Raw genomic sequence first — 23,993 nt, forward strand, 5'->3', positions numbered from 1 at the left:
TCGGTGAGGAGCCCTAAGGAACCCTCCTGGAAGATCAGGGGCCTCGCTGGGAGCTGCAGGACACAGAGCACCTGCCCCCTGTCTGCTGCCTGTGGGCTCTGCTCACTGGCTGCCTTCAGGGACCAGGGGTCAGGGATGCTGTGTGAGCTCCCAGTTGCTTGCAGCCTCACTCACCCCAGGCTGGCCCCGTGGATGATGGGGTCTTTTGGGTGCGGCCTAGCCGCAACCAGGGCCCCTGGAGTCAGCACCTCGAGGGAGCTGTGCACGGGTCACAGCAGCTGCATTTGGCTCTTAGCCTTGACATCAGGTTGGTTTCCTCCTTGAGGTTAAGGTGAAAGGGACTCAGCAGGGGTGAAAACATGGCTGTAACCAAGGCTAATGACCAGCTGGACACCCCACACAGTCTACAGATGGCCTCAGACCTGTCTGGCTGGAGCCCAGGCCGAATCCATAATGTTCTCCTTAACATGGCAGGAGGCCACCTCATAACCCGCCCTTGGGTCTCACCTCCTTGTCCATGCCTAGCCTGAGGTCATCACCTCTCCCATCCTTCTAGGAATCTTGCCTAACATCTTCAACCTCAGCTGTCATCCTCCTTCCAGTCTAAAAGGTCTCTGTATCTTTTCTGAGAGTCCTCAGGGGCAGTGACTCACACCATATGCCAACCACTGCCCCTCTCAGCGCTCCCCGGGCCCTGGGACTAGTGCCCTACCTCACAGGACTACTCTAAAACACTCCTTCCACCAGCCCCGAGAGAGGGAAGGGCCCCCTTTACAGGCGCTGCTCCCATTACCCCTAGTTTACAGAGGCCTCCTCTCTGCTATCTCCATCACGTGCTCTGAGGAAGGCAGGGCAGCTAGCACGGTCCCCACTTTAGATCCGACGAGAGGAAGCAGAGAGAGGATGCGCAGCTAGTGCACGTCACACAGCCACCAAGGAGCAGAGCCAGGGTGAGGCTGCAGCATTCCTTCCACGGTGTGTTTCACCCACCCGACGTTAGTGCAACACCCACCCGGCCGCCACGGGAGGTGCAACAGGACACAGAGGGCAGAGAGGATGGAGCCGGATGTGGAGTTCGTGCTTGACAGGGGCCTGGGCTCAGGTGTGAGTGGATGGGCTGGGGAGGTTGGGAGGGGTCTGAGCAGGGACCAGCGGCAGGCCTGTCCACATGCCCTCTCCCCAGGAGAGGCAGGAAGGCCCAGCACCTCACAGGGCCCAAGCCAGTCCTGGCCACAGACAGCCCACAAGGGAGAGCCCAGTCCACAGGTTACTCACCTTCTGGAGATGGCAGAGGTGGCAGGAGGCGGCCGAGGGAGAGAAAGAAGAAAGATGCAGATGGTTATCAGTCCCAGCTCTTCCAGCCCCCGCTCCTGGAGCAGTGGTCTGTCGAGGACACCACCCCTCTCCCACTGGTCTGAGGTTTCAGCCAGGAAGGTGTGGCACGGCCGGCTGCAGCGCCGTCCCCAGGCGACTGAAACCCTCATCCACTGCCTTCCTGCAGGTTGGGTGGCTGGCAAAGATGTGGGTTTGGGGGCCTTGGAGCGGTGACGGGCTGTACCCGTCGGGGACTCGCACCCGGGGATCCACTCACCACAGTGGAGTCCACCTTGGGGCCGCCGTCATCCGCCACGACCGTCAAAGTGTAGAAGTCACCTTTCTCCCGATCCAGCAGGCCCTTGACCGTGATCACACCCTGCAGGGAGGGGGCCAGATGGACAGTGACATCGTATTCCAAGCTGTCCTGTGCCATCCCTGGACGGTCGGCCCACCTTCCCACCTCCACAACACTCCCTCTGCTGGTGTACTTCTCCGTGAAGCTCTGTCCACTGATATCCTACTTCTCTCTCAATCCCACTCGGATACCACCTCTTCCACGCAGGCTTCCCGCTTCCCCAGCCAGGCACGGGCGTTCTCTTATTTGGGCCCCAGAGGTGCTCCATTACCCCTTTACCAAAGTTCTTTTCATACCTTTCCTTGTGGTGCTCTGATCTGCATATTAGATTATTCCTGCTTCTGCTGCTCCTAGCCTGAGAGCTCTGTGAGGGCTGGGAAAGGTCTTGTTCATCTCTGAGCCCCCAGCATGCCCTGTGACAAGGCCCGGCACACTGCAGCAATTACTATCTTGCCTAATTTCAGAGAAGGGATTCGGACAGAAGACCCACTAAAGCAAAGTTGGAAGAGTAAGGTCTAGGCAGTAGATAAGACATAGCTGCACTAGACACCTAGCTAAGACAAGCTATTGCAGTGATGCCCTAAATTTATATCTGAGCTTCCTAACAGCCAAGGTAAAAAGGGAAATGTGATGACTTGCACAACTTTCATTGTCTAGTTAATAGGAAGACACCAGACTGCCTATGTATAAACTTCATCTTATCACTACATGTTAAAGGGATGTTTATGACAAAGAAGAGAGTGCTGGTCATATAGAAGGAGCTCAATTAATGCTGGTTAGCTTTAAAGGAATTGCGCTCCCTGCCCTCAGAGGGAGCCCTGGCTGTGCGTGTCCCCAGCCTCCCTCACCGTGATGGCATCTATCTTGAAGAGGGCTTTGGCCTGGGCGCTGGTGTAGGCATCAAAGCGGTAGGTGATCTGGTTGAGGTTGTCGATGGAGTAGGCCTGGACACGCACAATCTCGGTGCCCAGTGCCAGATTCTCCAAGATGGCAGCCTCGTAAGAGGCATTGGAGAACTGCACAGCCTCGTCCAGCTCGTTGAGCAGAGTGATATAGACGCTGCAGAAGCCCTGATTGAAGGGGAGTGCCTGGTCAGTGGCGGACACGTTCATCAGGTAGCTGGTCTTGGTCTCGTAGTCCAGGTAATCCACAGTGATAATAAGCCCCGTGCTCTCATCAATCTCAAACTTCCCCTCAGCGCCCGACAGGATGCGGTAGTTCACCAGGCCTCCGTCCCCTGCAGGAGGACGCAAGAGGCTGTGCAGTCCAGGCGGGGGTGGGTTGCCTTGTGGCTTTACAAGCTGCCCCAGCACACCCACTGCTGTCCCAGAGGGACAGGGCAATGGGCTTGGCCTGCCTCCCCAGCGTGCACCACCCTCGACCTCTGTGGGTCGAGATTTTCCCAAGAGAAACACAGAGGATGCGGTCAAGGATGGCAAGGCCCAGCATGCACTGTTGACTCCCCTGGGGTCTGGCCTTGAGATGAGAGGTATGCCAGTGGAGGACTCAGCTCCTGGAGTCCTAAAATTCAGATTCCAAGTACCTCCACTGAGTACTTGGACAAGGAGACGGTGGGGTAATTAGGGGTCTCTTCTATAGTGGAGGCTTTGATTTAGAAAGTGTTAGATGGGGCAACATCCTCAGAGGTGGCTAAGCCTTCATTTGGTCCCTCCAGCCAAAGGGTTCCAGTGCCAGAGTCACCTTTCTCTGTTCTGCCCACTCCCTCCACCCCCAGTCCCTGTGGCCTTGGAGTACATGCTTCATCCAGGAGCCAAAGTTGGGATTCCTTAACTGAAGTCCACATACTTCAGAGAAGATGGCTATAAAATCACTCAGGAAGTCCCAGACTTCCTTGAGATTATTTGTAAAATTCTAGGTGCATTCTTTCTGGGAAGGGATCCATAGCTTTCATTAGTCTCTCAAGCAGATTCCTGACCCAGAAAAGGACTTGGACCATTATCCCCCAGCAATGTCCGTGCGACCTGCATGGTATAAACCTGCCATTTAAGGGAGAGCAACCACCCAGGAGTCTTCAGGCCCAGTTCTCCACCTACTCCACCCCATGCTCCAGGAATGAGCTGGGGATGCTGACAGGGGCTGGGTGGGAAGCCACCAGAGCAGCTGACATGAAAGAAGGGCAGGATCTGGGAAACTAGAAGGATAGGAAGGGGTCTCCTCTGGCTGTATCCCTGGCCTGGGGCAGAGGCCTAGATAACCAGGCCCTGTAAAGAGGGCCAGAGTGACCTGACTGCCTTTCTGCTTCACTTTGCACTGCTAACGATGGCCACCTCTGGGGCTCCAGGGATGTCCACTGCCCTATAGAACAGGACACTGGCTTCTGTTAAATGTGTGTGTGCCAGGCCCTGGGCTGTGTTGGCTGGAGGAGCAGGCCTCAGCCAGCTTTTGGACAAGAACTTCACCCCTCCTGGCCCTGCCCAGCCCCTAGCCAAAGGTTAGCCCGGAGCTGCCAGGTCCTGGGATGACTAACCTGGACTTCCCCAGCTGCTGACCTCTCCTCTCTCTGAAACCAGGACCACTTCCCAGACTCCTTTCCTCCTGGGACTGGGAATCTGGTGGGGACCCCACCAAGACTGTCCCAGGAGTCCCTGCCCACTTGGGAGCCACTGAATGGGGGAGCGCAAGGCAACCAGAGGATGCCAGGCCCTTTGGGAGAGGGGGCCTGAGCCGGGGCGGGTCACTCTGGGGAAAGGACTCCCTGCCTTCCTCCCGCTGGCCTCACCCGTGTCTCGGTCCGTGGCTCGGACCACGATGACTGACGTGCCAATGCCCGCTGTCTCGCGAAGCCCCAGGCGGCTGTACTGCTGCTGCGTGAACACCGGGGCCTCGTCATTGACATCCTCCACGTACACAATCACCTGCGGGAGCCGGCCGGGGACGAAAGGTCAGGGTAGGGGTCGGGGGAGCCCAGGGCTGGGCCCAGCAGAGCCTGCGTATGTGGTTACTGTGCTCCTAGGCCAGCTATGAGCTCTGCAGAGGGCCTGGGCTTGTCTGGCTGGTCACTGTGTCCCCACACCTCACACAGTACCTGGCACGTGGCACCTGTTTAAATATCATTTTGTCAGAGAACAAATCTTGTCTGGCTCTTGACTCTGCTACGAAGCCTGTGGGAACCTGTGGCTAATCAGTGAAACTTGGGCTGTTCAGCTTCTCAGCTATGAGACAGTAACATCAGTTCAACAATTCACACCCTGTGCCTCTCCGAGGATGGTTATGAAGACAAAATGAGCCAGGGCTTTGCAAAAGTGCTTGAAAAGTTTAAAGGGACCCCATTCAAATACCAAGATACCTCTGGGAGAAAAGACATGAAGACATTTTTAAGTACAGTCATAGCAGAGGCTGTTGGTGCTCAGACTCCTCCAGATTCTCACGTGCTCGCTCTGGTGCTCTCACCACCAGTGGGCAACACTGCAGCTCTTTGCGGGGGACTAACACCACCCCACCAGCCCCACTCCTGCTGCCGGAGCCAGAAGACGCCCAGGGAGCTGGAGCTGCCTGGGAATTACGCCCACTCAGGCTGAGGCAGTCCTCAGCTGCCGACAGGCGGGCAGCAGAGATGACCACCTCCAGAGCTCCCTGGGGGACTGAGTCAGTTTCCTGTGTTCCACTTTGCTGGCTGCCTTTCCTTCCTGGTCCATGCCCCTTCCGGCTTTTCCCGGGCACACTTCCGATACTTCCTACTAATCACGTTCACACTAGCCCTTGTCTCAGGATTGGCTTCTGCGACCCAGCCCAAGACAGCGGTTATCTCCGAGTTGTGGAATTATGCAGTTATCACTGCTTATTTACATTTTCTAATTTCTCCCTATTGAACGTGTATGTCTTACATAACAACAATGGCAAAAACACCAAAAAAAACAATGTGAAAGATGGAAAGAGATGTGACAGCCAGAGATCAGCACCTCACTCTTCTTTCTGTGCACCCCTCTCCTCTCAACACACACAGGAGCATGTGAACATGCACAGAAGGTCTGGCCCAGGCAGGGGCAAGGCCAGGGCTGTGTCCAGAAGGACCAGCGTGGCGGGGAGGGGAGTTATAGTCAGAGGGTGGTGGTGCTCGAGGAACCACAGGGAGGCCCAGGGCTCCTGCCTCTTTTCCCAGATGAGGGAACAGAGGCCCAGAGATGGGGAGGGGCTTGCCCGAGGCCTCAAGGTCACTGACAGTTGAGAAGAGAGTGCTGGTTCTCCTGGTTCCCAGTCCAGCAGCCCTAACACTCTTTGCTCCATGCTGGGGATGAGCTGGCCTCAGAACAGGAGAGACACCCTCCTTCCAGACTAACAGAACCTGGGCCAGCAGGAGCTTGCAAACAGAGGAGGCAGGGAGCCAATGGGGCTGGGGCAGTGACGCGCAGCATGGGGTTCGCATGTGGTCCTCAGTGCTGATGGCGGAGCGAGGTCCCATCTGAGAACATGCATATTTGGCTTCTGATCGATCACTGCCACTCAGATCAGCCTCAGCTTCTCCCTGGGTTAGTGGGGAATTAGCTAGATGGAAACGAAGGGGCTTCTGTTGATATAAGCAGAAATGGTGGCCTGAGTGGCAGAGAACTATGAGGTGAGTGGGGTGGCAGAGTAGTGGGGAGGATATGTCTCTGGGGGTGAAGTTTTCTCTACTTCCCTGCTCTTGGGGCCCCTGTAGTTCTGCTAGGTCATCAAATTTTCATGTCCAGACACCCAGAACCCAATATGCAAACTAGCATGCCTACTCCAGAGCACAGCTGCTCACAAGCCAGAACCTTCTAAGTCTGGCTTCACCAAGAACTTGGCTGGGGAGATCCTGGGTGGGGTGGGGTGGGTAGGTGTGAGGGGGAATTTGCATGGATGGATTTCAGGAACTCTCTTGCTATAAACAGAAACTACCCATCCATCTTTCGAAACTGTGAGCCTTCCCCTTCCCGAGTCGGCTTGGCCAAATGACCTTGACTCCAAGAGTCATGGGGAGAAAAAAACAGGGCTAGTTTGACAGTGTAATAAACAGAGGAGTGAGGTAGCATGGAGCCTGGGTGTGGCCCTCCCTAAGACTGGCTGCATGCCACTCTCCTCTTGCTGGTTTCAGCCTTGTTTATAGCAGCAGAGACAGGAGGCAAAATGGTGTGTGGTTTGTGAACCTGAGAGACACAGATGTACAGGAAACAGGTCTGCCAAGTTCCTGCTGAGCAGGAGGGCTCAGTGACTTAGCTGCTGGGCTCCCTGGAGAACTAGCCCCATTTTCTGTCTAGTGCTGTGCCCTCCACAGGGGACGAGTCAGGAGACTGCCTGTGCACATGCGCAGTATGCAGGTAAGGCCCCCAGTCTCTATCGTTTCACTCCAAACTCGCTGGCCCCTCGTAGGTGCTGTCCTGGTCTCTGACCTGAAGACTGTGGATGGCCCCTCAAGTTGCCCCTCGCTCAGAGCGGCAACTCTGCTGCTGCTGGGGAAATGAGTCCAGGGCAAAGCTGGAGTCCCCATACTGTCTTCAGGAAGGTCCTGGATTTTCTTGGGCTCAGGGGTATGGGAGCTATGTACGATAAGGGCCATCAAGTTCTGACCCTGTGGGCAAGCAACCAAATCCCCACCTTAAAAATGACTCTTGGGCATTAGGCAGTGGTGGTTTCTGTGCTCTGGAACCTTATGTGAGGCAGTGGAATACAGCGGTTAAGAGAAGAGATCTGAGCTGTCTGCCTGGGTGTGAAGCCTGGCTCTGTCTACCCTTACTGCCGTGTGACCCTAAACACATTGCCTAGCCCTCCTTGCCTCAATCTCCTCATCTATAAAATGGGTATAATAACAGTGCCTACATCAGAGGGCTGTTATGAGGCTTAAATGAGCTCAAGCACAGGAGGCACTTAGAAAAGTGCCTGGCCCAGAGTGAGGGTGCTTAATGTTCCTCAGGGCTCATGGGCAGAGGCACAAACAGAGTGTGGCTGAGCAGCTGTGGCCCTGGTGTCTCACCCTGCACCGATGGGCGTAGCTTGGCTTTGTTCTGTTTTACACTGTACCTGGGGTGCTGCATACTATTTTGTTAGAAAGGTTTGCAGCTGCAATGCTGAGGCAGTGACAGGAGAAGACGCTGGAGAGAGGTGCCCACCTGCTCCTGGGAGGGAGGTGAGTAGGGGTGGGGCAGAAGGGCTGTGGTTACGCAGCTCAAGGTCCAGGGTGCCAAGCCAAGCCACGCCGACATCGGTCACCCTGTGGCCTGAAGCTCGCCCCACCGAGGGCATGCTCTGAAATGGGTGGGTCACTTATTCACGTGCTGATTCAGTATCTCCTAGTCATGAAGGTGAGTGTGGCTGTGTGGGGCCGATTCCGTGCACATTTAGGTCGATGTCTGACCCTCAGTCACCAGAGCCCTGGAATCGTTCTAAACAGCCCCAGGATATGAAACACCGAGGGATCTAACCCCCTCGGCCACCTCCATCAGGGCAGACCTCGCTCAGGGCAGCAGTCGTAAGCACCCAGGTTTCCCTCACCATCTCTTCCTGGGGCAGAGCTGCGGGGCAACAGCAGAGGATGGGCCAGGGCTGAGTCACCCGCTCCCCAGCACCCTCCTTTGTGATGGGGACCCGAGGCAGGCTTCTGTTCATTGTTTCCAGCCTGAGGGAAACAGCGGGGTGGAGAGATGGGGCCGATAAGAGGAGCTGATTCTGCCCCACTCAGTTCTGGGTAAAAGTCCCTGCTTGCTCCCCACCCCAACTTTTCCCATCTTCCTCCCACTCTTCACCTTTAAGGTCTGACTCACTTTCCACCTGGTTAAGGGGAAGGGGCTATGAGTTGCTGAGTGTGCAGTGGGGTAGGGTGGGGGTGACCTTGTAAGTCATCTCATTATCTCTGTCATCCCCTTGTTACTGGGCAGGAGAGTACACCTAGCCCAGCCAATGGAATATCTGGGTGCATGTTCTGACCATTCAGGAAGATTAGAGTTGATCTGATTTTAGCTGCAGAGGGGAGAGGCCTGAGGGGAGTGAGGTGGGCAGAGAAGATGACATCTGATGGAGCAGCTGGGAGTGCTGACTGGACTGTTTGGCAGACACTTTCAATGGAAAGAACACTGAACTTGGACTCAGAAGACGTGGGCTCAAGTCCTAGATTCATCACAAGTGGCTCCTCTGTGCCTCAGTTTCCTCATTTGTAAAATGAAGTTGGTAACATCTATAGCTCCAAGATCCCATATGTGAGATTCCCTTGGCCTGCACTAGAGAGCTATTTGGATACAGGGGTTGGTGTAGTAAGGATACCTCATCCTTTAGGACAGACATCAGCATCACTGACCCCTTTCCACATTTGGAAAAACTCGGGCTAGGAGCAAAATGACACATCCAAGATCCCAGGTGGGTCTGAGCCCAAGGCACCCCTACTGAGCCCAGGTGTCATTGAGCACCCAGATGAGTGGTGCCCCCCACCCCGCCCCGGGCCCCAGCTGCTGGCCATCTCTGGTCCACCTGAGGCTCTGGCTCAGCCTGATAGCAGTGCTGAACAGAACACAGGGCTTCACGACATGCTGCCCCACGTGCAAGCCCCCTGGCCCCAGAGCGCCCTTGGCCTCACCCTGACGGAGCTCCGCATGGGGCCCAGGTCATGGTTGTAGGCCTCCACTATCAGAACGTGTGACGAGTTCCGCTCCCGGTCCAGGGGCCGGGGCCCTCGCATGAGGAGCCCATTGCTGACGTGGATCCGGAAGTTGTTGCCATGATTACCTGTGTGGAGGGACAGAGGATATGCATGGGCTCTGCCCTGGAGTAGGATGCTTGTGGGATCATGGTTATGGAGGGGAAGATGGGGAGCCCAGACCCCCAGAGGGCAGACCCTTCCCAGAGGTCTCAGGCACTTGGCCGAAGCCTGAAGTGGTATAGAAGCCTCGCCTCACACTCCCCTAGCCTAGCAGGATTTGAGGGAGGAGGTAGACGCTCATTCTGTGCCCCCCTTATGGAAAGCCTAGAGGTCCCGAGACCTCCACACCTGGAGGTGTCAGCAGATTCACTATTCCAGAGGACACTGGGGCATTACAAAGAACGGAACACAAAAATTCTCTGTGAGAGGTTTAGTGAGGAAGCACCCACTCCCTCCCCTTGCGGACTCCCATTTTCCTTTGGGATCCAGCCACTTCTACTCATAGGGGTGAGCTCACCCCTGATTCCAGAAGCGAGATCAGCATATTGCAGTCTCGGGTCATAGTGACTGGTTCAGGCATGGTCCCGGGATTCTAGCTGGCCCAGTGAGACTCAGCCTTGGGAGGGTGCTGGGGTGGGGTGGGGGGCTGTCCCAGTGTTCAAGGCCACAGTGACTGGTTCAGGCAGGGGCACATGATACACACTGGGCCAGTGACCTCAGTGTCTTGGGAGCTCACTGCTAGGGGCTGCTCTGGTCTTCGAGGTCCCCTCTGTCAGGGTGATATCCCGCTATGGGGCTTGAAGAACTTAGCACAGCAGTCAAATGCATCCTCACCGAAAACACGACCAACTTGGTGCGAATGATTTGAGAACATCCCTGGTTCCTCACTCTGACCCGTCTCCCAGACCCTTGGCAGCCTAGAAGAGCTCTGCTACCCCGGGGCAGGAACCACCTCCCCCTGCCATCCTAGGGCAGCCTACTCACCGTGAACGATGCGGTACCACACACGCCCAAACTCGCCCTCATCTGCATCTGTGGCTTTTAGCTGAGGGAGAATGAGACACGTGGTTACTCCTCGAATTCCACCTATAGGCAGAGAAGGTGTTTGTGGAGCCCCTCCCCTTTCCTTACGCCACCCCACGCCTGTCCTGCCCAAACCCAGCTTCCCATGAAGCTGGGGGTGTAGGAGAGGAGAGGGACATGTCTTTCTCGTCCCCTATGAGGACACCTGTCTGTTGATGGCCCCAGGCTGCCCTGTCCATGGCGGGAGACCTGCCAGCTCTTTCTCCTGACACTCCTCCAGGCTCCTGGTGAGCACGGGCGAGACGGTGGGTGACAACACCATGGCTCTCTGGATCCAGGCTTGGCTAGTGCAGCTTGGCCCTCCACGGTTCCCCGCTTCAGCCTTCTGAGAGTCCAGGAGACTCACCTGGGGTAGGTGGGGTGCACAACTGCTCCTTGCCCACACTTCCTTGGTCTGAAGCTATTCTGGCTCCCAGCCTGGCACTGTATACACTACAACTCCCGGAAAGTATACTGTACACTATAACAGCCACATTGTGGAAACCTAGAAACCCCATTTGCCAAAGGAATGGCTCCATGTCCATTCACATACATGATCATTCCAGTGTAGTTCCAGCCCACCCTGGCTTGCTAGGTTGCACCTAAGGCTTATACCGTTTCCAGTGGGACTTGGGGGTGCTCTTCTCACTCTGAGAATGCCCAGTGTTTAGCCCTTCTGACAACGCATGTGACCTTGAGGCTGCTGGCAGAGCCACAGACGGCCCTGAGGTCTGTCCCATCAAACCAAGAGCTGAATACCTCCTCGACCCACTACACACTGGAAAGAAGCAGAGAACACCCCTGCAAAGTGATGCAGAGAGAGGCCTGGGCTTGCATGGCTGGGCAGGCTCCCACGGGGCCACCTTATGTGCGACTTGCTGGGTAATGCCCGGGACCTTCGCCCTTTCCCTGGATCTGCCCTCTTGTCCTCAGCAATCACGTCAACCCTGTGCTGTGTGTCTAAGGGTTTCGAAGAGCATGTTGATGGTGCAGAGAAGGCAGTCTGTTGGTATGAAAGGAACAGTGGGTTTGGGTCAGGCAGACCCAAGCACAAGCCCTGGCTTTGCCACTTCCTGGCTATGTGGCCATGGATACAATAACCCCACTGAGCCTCAGTAGGTGCAGTGATAATTAACTTTGTGAGGTTGATGGGCAAATTAGATATAATTGCCGCAAAGCGTCTGGTCTGGTGCCAAGATAGATGCTGAAGGCTGATGTTATGAGACATGCCACCTTTTCCTGAAAGGTCCTCTTGATTTACACTGGGGTGGGGATGGCTGCGTTGCCCCTTGCTGTGGAGTTCTTCCCTCCCCTGAGAGGACTTAAGAGCTAGAAGGTGGAGGTGAGAGAGTCATTTCCTAGGCAGGTTGATAAGGAGTCTGCTGCTGCTGCTAAGTCGTTTCAGTCGTGTCCGACTCTGTGTGACCCCAGAGACAGCAGCCCACCAGGCTTCCAGTCCCTGGGATTCTCCAGGCGAGAACACCGGAGTGGGTTGCCATTTCCTTCTCCAATGCATGAAAGTGAAAAGTGAAAGTGAACTTGCTCAGTCGTGTCCGACACCAGCGACCCCGTGGACTGCAGCCTACCAGGCTCCTCCGTCCATGGGATTTTCCAGGCAAAAATACTGGAGTGGGGTGCCTTCGGATAAGGAGTCTAGGGGTCCCCAAAGAGAGAGGGGTCTGGAATTCTCAAGAAGGAAGAAAGGACAAACTTTTTTTTCCTTCTCTACATTCCTTAGGATTATATAACAATGCATCCTGCCTGAGGGCAGTCTCTGGATTAAGGACAGTCTCTGGATTAAACTTTCTGTTATCATAAAATGTAAATTATGGGAGTAGGTCTGGTAAGGTCTTTACAACCTCCAGACATTCTTTGGATTCACTGGAGAGTATATAACTTCATTGCTAACACTAGCAAGGGGGTACTCTTTCTGCCCCCTTCTGATGCCTATGTCAGAAGCTTTCTCTATCTCCTTTATACTTTAATAAAACTTTATTATACAAAAGCTCTGAGCGATCAAACCTCGTCTCTGGGCCTGGATTGAATTCTTCTCCTCCAGGGGCCAAGAATCCCGGTGTCTTCAACAACAACCTTTCAGAGGGATGTAGCGGGGCACTTTGACAGCCTGGCTCTGAAAGGGATCAGGACAGGAAGAGGGCTGAGCTGTCCAGTGGACACCCTTGGGTGTTGCTGTCCGTGGTGCGACTTCCCAGATGCCTCCCTTTCCTGGCAGCCTGTGCCACCTGGGGAGTTTTGCCTCCGGCCATGTAAGAAAAACGGAGGTCACAGGTGAGGTGTGCTGTCAGCGTGGGAAGAGAAAGTGAATGAGGTTCACCGAAGGGCGAGGTGTAAGATACAGGCATCCAGCAGGCCCATGGAGCGCTGGGGACATCTTTAGGCTGATGTGGCTCAGGGTGCCAGATGCCGGTGCCACGCCTGCCCAGCCTTTTCAGGAAAAGCACCAAGTCCCCACCACTAGCTAGGCGGGGGACCCTGGCCAGGCTGCACCTCTTCAGATCTCAGTTTCATTATCTGGAAGACAGGGCTGGATGAGACGACCCCTCAGTCACCTAACGGACTCTCCTAATCCTACCCACTTGGGACTACGCAGAGGATGCTTCTCTTGTTGTCAAGGGCTAAGGGCAGGAAGTGAAAATGTTAGTCGCTGAGTCATGTTCGACTTTTTGTGACCCCATGGACTGCAGCCCACCAGGCTCCTCTGACCATGGGATTCCCAGGCAAGAATACTGGAGTGGGTAGCCATTCCCTTCTCCAGGGGATCTTCCCGACCCAGGGACCAAACTCAGGTCTCCTTCACTGGCAGGCACATTCTTTACCATCTGAGCTACTTGTCGAAAAAACAGGCTCCCCAAAAAGCAGGTGGACTCCAGGCTCAGGTCTTGGTCAGAGCCACAACTCCCCCTATCTGGGAGCTTGGGGGTCCTTGATGGGAAAGCTGCTGAAGACTTAGGCTTCTAAGCAGACTGGTTGCCAGGGAAGTGCTGGCTTCCAGGAGGAAAGGAGGCGGGGGTGGGGGGGTGGGACTGTGTGTGCGCGCGTGTGTGCATGCGTGCGTGCGTGTAGCCGCTGCCTGGGGGTCTCCAGGGCTCACTCAAACTACAAGGAGTGCAGCCCTAGCAGGCTTTCAATCCTCTATGTTCTGCCCTGTGATTTCTCTGACTTTTGAAAATGCCTCTCCCCCTCACTTCTACAGCCAGATACCCTCAAAGGGAAGGTGCTCTTCTGGGAAGCTAAGGGGAGGGGGGCCTGGGGGCTGCCAGGGCCCATCACTCTGCCCGGTCCCCTCCCGCCGCGTGGCTTGTAGCCCCTCTCCCCGGTAACCTGGAGGCTGGCAGGCACTGAATAGCAACCCGCTGGCTGCCCCCGACCATACCATTCAAACGTCCAGCAGGGGAAGGTGAGAGCCTCGGGTACAGAGTCAGAGAGACCCTCCCCCCTGCGTTCCCCCCAAGGTCCCCCGCCCCTCCAGAGGGCTCCAAGGAGACCGGCCAGTGAAGGCCGTGGGAAGGCTCAGGAGCGCCCAACTCCTCCACGAAGCTCCCTCTTCCCAGCCCAGTTGCCATCCCGACCTTCCTGGCCCCCAGGGAGGGCCCAGACTCTTCCAGACAAAGCCAGGTCTAACTGGAGAGTGAGGGGCGAGGGCCACTCTGCCTGGCTGGCTGAGGGACACAGGCGGAGCCCAGGGCAGGTGGGGGTCACAGAGACGACCAGTGCTTCCGGGACCTCCCTCGAACAGCTGAGAAGACCTCTCACCCAGCTGGAGACCGCTGAGGGCTGGCTCTGAGGTCAGTGCTGGGGCCTGCAGGGAAGTGGGGGAGCACGCTGCCTGGGGTTCTGCGGGGAAGATGTGCGCATGTGCTCAGACGTGGGGAATCCCTCTGCTTTTGTAGTGAGTGGAACCTAGGCCCAGGTTAGTCTCAGGCCACCCAGAAAGATGTGCTGAGGTCAGTCCCCTCTGATCACAGCAGGCCCTGCTCTTGGAGCTCTGAATGAAGAAAAAAGGTTCTAGACTGAGCTTGCAGAGATATGTCCAAAGTGAGGCCTGCAGGCATGCCTGGGGCTCCAGTGGGCAGGGAGAGGCTTCAGCTGCTCTTTGGATCATTCCTAGCCTTGGTCTGACAGAGGCCTCCTTTCCCCAGAACCGCTGGCCCTGGCTGGCTGCTCAGACAGGGCAGCCGGGGGCCTGCAGTCAGTCTTGCTGCACCTCCCTGGAAGGATGGCCTGATATTTTCAACCACTTGGGAATCTCCTGCTCCCAGAGAAAATACTCCAATGCCAATTTAGCCTCACATGTTTTTTCAAAGCACTGCCCCAAGGACTGAAGCCTGGACCTGCTTTGTTAGTCTGATAGGGTCTCCAGGTCCATGTGGAGGTCTCGAAATAGCATTAGGGCTAGCAGGGTTGTGACTTCTCTCACTTCAGACTGCCCTTTTCTTACTCCCAGCCAAGCGCTTCCCTGGGGAGGATGGCAGGATGGGTAGTTCTCTCCCCAGGGGACATGGCAGTGGGCACACCCCATCCCTCTTCCCTTCCAGATTCAAGGAAGGGCCAACCCACATATGGCCTGGCCAGTGCACTCTCTAGGCCTGATGTTAAGAGGCGGAGGCCCCAGGCAGCTGGATGGGCATCAACATTTCCATCTGGGAGCTGGGAGGGGTCATTCTCTGGAAATGCTGGGAAGGAGTGGTGGTGGGGACTGGGTGGGGGTGGGGGGTGGGGTGCACTGGATGCCCTTAGTCCCTGGGCACAGGGCAGGCTGCAGGCAGACGAGGCTGGGCACAGAGAGCCAGGAGTTAGGTCCTGCGGCTGTTGGTGAGTGCCTGGGGTGGCAATGGCGGCTTGGGAGGGTGTGGACTGGGGGGGCCCCCTCTCCATTTCCCACTTCCTGCGAACTTGGTGGGCTCTGCAGCCCACAGGCAGAGTCTCGGTTTAACCTAAAGCCCTTCCTCCTCCCTAGTGTTGGTGCTAGAACTTGACTAAGTTAGACTAGGCTGTGACTTAGGAAAAGGAGAGAACTTTGTTATCCTCTAGGTCATGAAGGTCTCAAAGGTCAAAGAGAAACAAACGATTATTTCTTATTAAACTCCCTTCTGGATTTCCTGTCCTGTGTTTGTAGAAATCAAAGATCACAAATGTTGGCCTGCAAGCTGTATGTAGCCTCCTTATGTATTTTGTTTGGCCCATTCGTAGTATTTTTAAATATTTGAAAATTCATTTGGATTAAAAAAAAAATCAAGTTTGTTTGGCCTTTGCAGTGTCTTTTTTGCCACACCACTCCCCCCGCCCCCCCCCCCCCGCCATCTCTCCAGAGGGGATTCAACCAGATTTGAATTAGTTGGCAACACTTCAACATCAGGAAAGTTTGCCTAAAAAAAAGTGCAGATTTCTGGCTTCTCTTGGGAATCTGGAAGAGGGACCACAGTGGCCTGCCTTCTGGGGTTCTGTCAGCTTGGCCAAGGCCCCTCTGTCCCCACTCTTCAGGTAGACCTGCCCACCTGTCCTGCTGGGAATATGCTATCTACTAGCTGGTCTCTAACCATGTTAATTTGCAACCAAGAGCTCAGTTTGATTTGCCAGCTATAAGGAATCTGCCGCCCCACCCCCCACCAGTGGGATGATCCTAAGTGGTAATGGATGACTATGTCTGGGGGGTTTCAAGCCCCACCTTGTCAAGTAGGCTGCTCTCTGGGGGTTCTTTCCCACGTGTTCTCAGGAAGTCCTGGGAGAGGGCTGGGAGCCAGCAGGGTGGCAATGCACCAGTCCAGGGGTCGGGAACTTGTTCCTGGTTCTGGCTTTAGCTTGGCCATTGGCTCACAGTGTGGCCTTGGGCCTGGCTACCCCTTATTTGGGCTTCAGTTTCCTCACTTGTCTCTGGAGCAGGCTGGACTTCTTTGGGAAGCACCAACAGGAACTCTCCTGGGGGTCAGGTGGGTGACATAGGTGTGTGGGGGGCCAGAAGGCAGGGAGTGCAGTGAACTGGGGGCCAGCACCCCGTCTAAATCGGGCAGCTGCTGCTCAGCCCCAGCCCCTGGGGGCCAGCAGCAATGGACCCCATGTTGCTATTGCTAAAATTCTGGAATTTCAAGAGAAGCCAGGTGTTCAGATATTTATGTGAAACCTCGTTTTTTGTTTTTTAAAAAAATTCACAATTAAGTTTATAAAAGCACTGTAAGAACTCGACCAGTTTGTAGCCTTGGTGGCAGTTAACTGCTAGGGTCCTTGCCCTCTGCAGCTATAACTCATGGTTTGTTCCTGGTCACAGAGCAAGTTAGGGACGGGATTGGTCTTAGATCCCAAGACTCTGTTGTGATTCATGAGAATTGACTTTAAAATGCCAGAAGGCATTACCCTTCCTGCCTCCTCTGCGACAGGTAGGCAGGGACTGTAGCAGATGGAGGAACTGAGTTCAGGCCCAGCTCTGTCACTCTCCCACTGCATGACTTTAGACTTGTTACCTCTCCCAGGCTCACTGTTCTAACCTGGAAAATGACTGCAATCTTATCTGCAGCTAGTTTGGCAGTGCCCAGCACCCAAAGTCCCCCTCCCCCTCCAGTCCTGAGTCCAGCTCATTTGCTCCTGTCCCATTCCTGTTGCAGGAGCCATGAACACAGAGGGCCCCAGCCCCCTCGCCTTCCTCACAGCTCCAGCCACTCCAGGGAGGCTCTCAGAGGCTGTTGACCCCATCCCCGTGCTCATTGCCCTGGCCTGCATCTTCCTTCTGCTGGCTACCTGTCTGCTGTTCATGACCCTCTGCAAGCCCCGGGCACTGGACCCGAGCCGCCGCCGGGCCCACGAGTGCATGCCCCACCACCCGGGGAGCCCCAGCGAGCCCCAGCTCCGCCTCTGGAAGCGCCTGGGCTCGCTGCGCCGCTCCCTGCACAGCTTCCGCCGCGGCCGGCCTGCCCCCCGGCGCCCCCTGCCGGCCAGAGAGGACAACCACGATTACGACTGCACGGAATCTACCAAGATGTGACAGGGGTGTCCTCCTATCCCATCCACAGACCCTCTTGCCTTGGGCAGAACCAGGCACCTCCGGCTGCAAGAGGACAGTGGCCCAAACAACCTGGGCCACATGCCCACTGCCATTGGTACCCTGTGCACTCAGGCCCGTGGCCTTTCCCAGGGATCGTGCCCGAAGAATGCCTTCCTTCCTGCCGCCACTTTACCGCTGCGGGTTGGAAGGCTCCTGAACCAGTGACGGCACCTGCAACCATCTGGACCCTTGGCCCAAAGCTTTCAACGGTACAAACGTGGGGCCCCCAAGGCCCCTCTCTGACCACCAGGCACCAGCATCTCCAGGAAGCAGTCCCCTTTCTTCCCAAGAGAAGCCCTGCCCACCCTCCAGGTGCCAAAGCCCAGCTCAGATTCCAGTGCGAGTTGCTGAATGGCCAAAGGTTCCCTCCAGCCAAGTGAAATACTCAGCCATGCTGGGGGCAAGGGAGTGTCCTGCCCTCTGTGCCAACTCAGTGCCCGAGGCAAAGGGGAACCCAGGGAATCCTCTCCCCCGACTTCCTGGACGCTGCCTGCATTTGCCTGTAATCCATGGGAGCAGCCAGCACCCCTGTGGTGAATCAGATGCTGGGTGCCTGCTAGGAGGAGGGGCATTCTGGGGGCTCTCAACACACCTAGCCAATCACAATCTTGGCTGTCACCTTGGAACCGCCCCCAACCCCCCCCCCCCCCCCACCCCCACTCAATGCACCTGAGCCAGGATGGATAAGGAAGGGGCTGGGAATGACTTAAGCAGCTCCTTGCAGAGGCCAGGACTGCCGCTGTGTCAGAGCGGGAGGAGGCACTGTCAGCAACTGGAGGTGATATTATCCGGGCTCTGAGAGCATCGTAGAGGCTCCATGCCTCATCCAGGGAGGGAGGCAGGCTTCCTCCAGCTGACAGGGTCCAGGCCTCTCCAGGACAGCTGTGGAACCTCAGGCCTTGACCACATGAGGTGTGCTATCATATTTTTGGTGATTGCTTCAATGACTGGCTACTGTCAAAGCAATCCCACCCCAGGCTGGGCTTCTCAGAATCCCAAACCTTCAACCTCTCCTCGTAAGGCTGGGGCTAACCACTTTGGTTGGTCCCCAATTTGGGGGGCTGGGCAGAGGGGTCTGAACTGCCCAGCTCCTGCCCCAGAGTCACCTGGCTAGGGTCACCTGTACCCCATTAGGGACTGCTCTGCATAACCCTGCTACAATCCACAGAGCAGCCAGGCACGTCTTCTCACAGAGTGAGCTCTGGTTCTGCCACTCCCCAGCTCCAGAACCATTGCTGGTTCCCTACTGCTGGATCAAGCCAGAGCTTCTTTGTCTGGTGCTCGGTGCCCACTGGGAGCTGACTGCAAATGATGTTTCTAGCCTCATCCTGACCCAAGACTCCAGGCAAACTGAAATATCTGTCCACCCTGGGCTACAGCTCACTCAGCATGCACGCCCTCCATGAAGTCCTCTGTCTCCACCTGAAGCCTCCTCCTGCTGAAATCAAGGGAGGAAAGGGACCAGTTCCTTTGGGCAGTGTGGGTCATCCCCGTCATGGCTGCTCCTTTCTGCAAGCCTGGGATGCCCCCAGAGAGCAAGACCAAGTCTAGCCCCTCATCTGCCTCACCAGCAACAGGCTCAGAGGCATGGGGCCTCTGTTTACTTAGTGAAGGGTGGCCCTGTCTAGCCCTGGGGGCACCCCCTTCTTCCCTTGGATGCCCCTGCAGAGAAGCTGTCTCTCCCAGCAGGCCCACTGTGCCTTCCTCTCAGGTCAGTCTGACATCTGAGAGCAAGTCCACTTTGGCCAGAAACTTACTTCCAGGGCCTTGAGAAATCACCAGAGCCTGATTTTCTCCCTGAGAAATGGGGAGAATCGGTGACTGCCTTATATTACTCACAGGCTCTAGGATCTCACTCTGAGTAGTCTATATAAATAGAAACCAAGTCTTGGGGTTTAGAAAGCGGGGCAGGCCTCCTCCCACAGCGCAGTAACCTCTTCCTGCACAGGTTTCCCCCCGTCACGTCTACCTGAGACACCCCAGGCTGAATTCTGCCTGGAGTTGGTCACCGTATCACCCCCCAGGCCAGCATGCTCTGCCTGGCATGTGGTGTCACAGGGGTGGGCAGTAAGGTTACCCTTGACCTGAAGGACAAAAAGCTAGGGGTGGGGAGGAGAGGGCTCTCAAAGGTCTGCTGTACCCCCATCTGTGTTCCCAGGTTGATCCTTGGAGACCTGTGTGAGTTAGGGGTGGCAGGTGCTAAGTTTTAGGCTAGGGGAGAGTGGGGCCCCATGGCTTGGTGTGGTGGGTGTCTTTAAGGCCCTAGGAGCCGAGGCTCAGAGGGAGAAAACTTTTTCTGGAACCAGCCCCCAGACCCTGCCAACCCATGGCTTCCTGGACTCTTGGTGCCTCTGGGAGTCAGCACCCTGCTCCCGGCTCCCCTCCTGCCCCACGCCTGGCCCTGATGCAGGGAGGTGGGCACACTGCCAACCTCCCACTCTTCGGCCCCTCCCAAGCCTGGGAGCCTGTCCCAGCGGGCAGGCCCAGATTTGCTCTGTTTGGCTCAGCCTCCAACTTGGAAACCCCACAGCTGGTTAGGAGGGTAATTCATGCCCGGCCTCCTTCCCCACCCAGCAACTGAGGCCTCCAGGGAGGGTTCAGGAGGGCACCCAGCCTCCTTTTTCAGGTCCCTGCCTTCCTCCCCCGAGGCTCAAAGCTGTAGCTCCTGCTCCTTGGGCAAAGGAGCCCTTTCTTTTTGTGCCTGTTTATTTCCCGAGAGGGGAGCTTCAGCCAAGAGCCCTGTGAAAGCAGCTCTGTTCTGGGCTGTGCTGGGCCGTGGCTCTCTCCTTTCTGGGAAATGTGACGTTTCCAGCTCCCTCCTGCTCTGAAAGGGCCTTCTGGGTGCAGTAGGGGGTGGGGAGAGGCCTGTGGGGGATGGAGGGAGGGGGGAAGAGGAGGGCCAAGGCCTTCTGTTTTGGGCCCATCCATCCTGGGTTACATAACCTGGGGGCTTACTCTTCCCAGGAGGGAGGGAGCCTGGGTCCCTCTTTGGTTCCAGCACTGGCTACTTGGGAGCAGCAGCTGGACTGACCCCTGTTTCCATCCTGCCGCAAGGCCACTGAGCGCATGTTCTGAACTGAATGTGGCCCTGCCTCCCCCGCCCCCACCTGCCGTCACCTGCCTGCACGATGCTGTGGCCCTCAGGGATGTCCTCGGAGACGCTGGCCTCGTAGCTGCTCTGCAGAAAGATGGGCCGGTTGTCATTCACATCCAGGACGGTGACAAACACGGTAGCTGTGCCCGTGCGCCGCTTGCCCACGGGGCCGTTGTCTGTGGGGGGCCAAGGACGGTGGTGTTAGCAGCTGCCTGAGGGGCGCGCTCCCGGGTGCCAGCCAGACTCTGTTCCCCCACCTCTGCAAGGGAGTGGCTCTTTTTCTCTAGGTTAGGAACAACACTAACAGTATCTAACATGTCCCAAGAACTCATTCAGTCCTCACAGCAAGCCTGCCAAGCGGGTGCATTATCAGAGGAGGTGACTGAGGCTTGAAGTAGATTGAATGGTGACCCCCGAAAGACACACCTATTGCAACTTCCGGGGAGCCTGTACATGTAACCTGACAGGGAGAAAGTGACTTTGAAGATGTAATTAAGGATCCTGAGAGGAGGTATCCTGGATTATCTGGGTGGGCTGTAAATCCCATGACAAGGGTCCTTACAAGAGAAAGGCATGGGGGTGGGAGGGCGTGGATTTGACACAGAGAGGAGAAGGCCATGTGAAGTTGGAGGTGGAGACAAGAGTCCTGCAGCCACAAGCCAAGGGACACTTGGAGCCACCAGAAACCGGAAGAGGTGGGGAAGGACCCTCCCCTAGAACCTTCAGAGGGAATGCAGTCCTGCTGACACCTTAATTTTGAACTTCTGGCCCCTAGAACCGTGAGAAAATAAATTTGTTCCTTAAGCTACCAACAGTGTGATCATGTGTTCCAACAGCCCTAGGAAGCAGCTACAGGGACTGAGATGACAAACCCCACTGCTGTTGGGGCCAGGAGGGTGAGGTCCATGGCACACACCCGCGCGTGTCTGCCTCTGCGGCAGCCGTCCTCTGCTCCCGTCCACACTGGACAGGCGGAATGGGGCCCAGGGACACTAGATGTTCTGATTCTTCAAGAGAAAGCAAACATCTGAGCTTTTGACTAAAATCGCCTGACTTTTAAATGTTCAAAACTAACTATCATTTCTTATGAAACATGAGATGGGTCAAACATGCCTGCCAAACGGACTGGGCCTCTGCATTCAGTGATGTGGGCTCTGCCTGATTTCTTTTTTTTTTTCCTGCCTGATTTCTAAGCCTTAAGTATTCAGGGATTCTGCCCCCTCAGTTCCTGGAAGGACCCTCCCAGGGCTGGGTCATCCTTCTTGTGCCCAATGCTGCGTGTCCAGGCAAGGGCGGTCATCCCAGGGAGGAGTACGGGCAGCTGGTATTGGCTGAGGACCAGGGATGACTCTGTCCTTCTTCCCAAGCCAGCTGCCGAACTGCTGGGGTCAGTGAGTTATCCTGAGGTAGGTCACTTTGTCCTCCTGAGCTCCTCTCCAGGACCAACCTCTCACTGTCCGGGGCTACTGCTTACTTGCCCCGTCTGGGGACAATGTAAGTTGCCAGGCTCCATAGACGGCCCCAGCCTCTCCTCCTCGCCAGTGCTTCGTGCAAAGGCTGAACCCAGGGCGGGTGATGGGCCTCCAGAGGGTGGTGTGGCCACTCCAGGATGGGGGGAGGACAGGGCAGGGGGAAGATGCACGGGGGAGATGCTGGGGAGCGGCTGCAGGCTGGCTAGAGTGAGGCACAGAGAGCTCACTGCCTCTCACCCTGAGATCACTGAAAACACTGAACAGGGCGTTCCTGTGAGCACCAGGGGCGTCTGGGGGACACAGGTCTCATCACACCCTTCTTGCCATCTGGTGTCCTCAAGGGCTCCCTGCTGCCTGGAAACCAAAGACCAAACTTCCAGCTCAACATTTAGCCTCCACTAGGGGCCCTACCTGATCACAGCCCCCCCACCAAGGGACACCCAGACACAGAGCTCTCTCCCATCTTCCAATCCAGGCCTGAAATGCCCTCCCTGCTTCTCCACATATGGAAACCCAATGTGGTCCCCAAGGTGGTGGGCGGCATGTCTTGTTTCTATCAGCACTATCCTGCTCTCTTAGGCAAGTCTGTGCCCCGAAGGTCCCTCTGAGAAACTTCCCATTCCGACTCTGAAGCCTGAGGTTCCAGGTGGGTCTGACAGCTCCCCCAGCGACAGGGACAGACCCAACTAATTAGCACATTACACCCCCTTTTGGCTGTAATGACGGGTTCAGAGACAGGTGCTGGGACAGATGGAACTAATCAGAGCTCATCTGAGGGTTTCTGCTGGGAAAGCTGGGAAAGATACAAGTGCAGTTCCCTGCTGCTCAGGGAACTCAGACTAAGGCTGGGACTGCAGCAAGAACCTGTCACCACGTGAGCCAGAGGATGGGGCTCACACACAGGGGGCAGAGGCAGCCAACGCAGAGAGACTGAGGCCTGTGGCATCGTCTGAGCCCCAACGCCACTCAACAGTTAAAGCTCCATCTCGCTGTGGACCAGTGCGGTTTTGTGAGCCTATCCTGCTGGAACTAGTTTATTTTAAGAATTGCCACTAACAGTCCTAATTAATCCAAAGGCACTCCCAGAGGCAACTTCCTTCAAGCAGCCTGTCTTGATCACCCCCCTCTGCATGTTTCTACCACCCTTGCTGCTTGTACTTTTGGGCCATCCCTTCACCCTTTCCTGCTCTGTTCTAGTTTTGCAGTGATTTGTCTACATGCTGGTCTCCTGTCTGGCCCCCATGTAACCCCCACCACACCACCTTAGCATCTTGCATGTAGCAGCACGCGCCGAGCCTCACGGCTGGCAAGGCGATGCTGCTATGCTGAGGGTCTGGATGCCCTTTTCCCACTGTCACCAGGGCACACAGCCTTTGCCTCAAGGCCAGCTCCTGGAAGGGCACCCACGCAAGCTCGGTGGGTGGGCTGGTGCTCACCGATGGCCTCCAGGACGAGCGTGTATGTGGCTGTGGTCTCCCGGTCCAGGTTCACCACTGTTCTCACTGTGGCATCGCGGTAGCCAACACTGAACTTCCCGTCCACATTTCCACCTGCGGGGGAGAGAGAATGAAGCACTGGTCAGGAGCCAGGGAAAGGGTGGTGGCACCCAGCTCGGCTTCTGAGCCAGGACACCACAGGGCTGGTCCAGGGGTGAAAGGCTGTGTTGTCCACTCAGCACTACCAGGTCCTAGGGGGCTCTGATGAGGGCGTGGGCCTGCCTACGTGGGCTTGGGTGAAGGGTCGAATGCCTGAAATCCTGAGTCTAACACTGGCAGAACACCTACTGTGTACCAGGCGCTGCATCTCATTTGTGCTGTCGCTACGTCACAGAGCAGGAAAGTGGTCCTTTAGTGAGGCTCTGGTGCACTGTCACCTACTCGGGGTGTAGGACTCCAACTGGAAAGTCTGGTTCCTGAACCCAGGTCCTTCTCCACTCTGCCCCCTGCCTGTCTGTCAGAAAGGTCAGGGCTTTTATATGTGGTTGAGGACTTTGGGGTCAGCCGAGTGGTCTTGGGCTCTCTGAGTGGGGACTC

The 23,993-nt window shown here is 56.2% G+C and overlaps 2 protein-coding genes across 7 annotated transcripts in view; one reads left to right on the top strand and one right to left on the bottom strand.

The window, feature by feature from the left end:
- The window catches only part of CDH23 (cadherin related 23), a 439,149-nt gene that overhangs the window by 83,161 nt on the left and 331,995 nt on the right, over nt 1–23,993 (bottom strand). For all 6 annotated transcript variants that reach the window (XR_015156859.1, XM_086382172.1, XM_086382174.1 and 3 more), the window contains exons 26-32: nt 23,397–23,510; nt 20,516–20,664; nt 10,263–10,323; nt 9,216–9,364; nt 4,413–4,548; nt 2,521–2,909; nt 1,592–1,693 (exon numbers count right to left, since the gene is read on the bottom strand). Coding sequence is in view for 5 of the 6 variants with exons in the window: in XM_086382172.1 (XP_086238298.1) it covers nt 1,592–1,693; nt 2,521–2,909; nt 4,413–4,548; nt 9,216–9,364; nt 10,263–10,323; nt 20,516–20,664; nt 23,397–23,510 (1,100 nt within the window). In the remaining variant the exon portion in view is untranslated. The remainder of the gene's footprint in view (nt 1–1,591; nt 1,694–2,520; nt 2,910–4,412; nt 4,549–9,215; nt 9,365–10,262; nt 10,324–20,515; nt 20,665–23,396; nt 23,511–23,993) is intronic.
- C28H10orf105 (chromosome 28 C10orf105 homolog) lies at nt 14,025–17,467 on the top strand. The gene is made up of 2 exons (XM_086382189.1): nt 14,025–14,146; nt 16,958–17,467. The coding sequence occupies exon 2, from the start codon at nt 16,963–16,965 to the stop codon at nt 17,332–17,334; it is 372 nt and encodes a 123-aa protein (XP_086238315.1). The 5' UTR covers nt 14,025–14,146; nt 16,958–16,962; the 3' UTR covers nt 17,335–17,467.

This window comes from Bos grunniens, chromosome 28 (assembly GCF_055505025.1).
Source record: "Bos grunniens cultivar Pamir isolate PY7600 chromosome 28, Bosgru_T2T1.0, whole genome shotgun sequence".
Classification (NCBI taxonomy): Eukaryota; Metazoa; Chordata; class Mammalia; order Artiodactyla; family Bovidae; genus Bos; species Bos grunniens.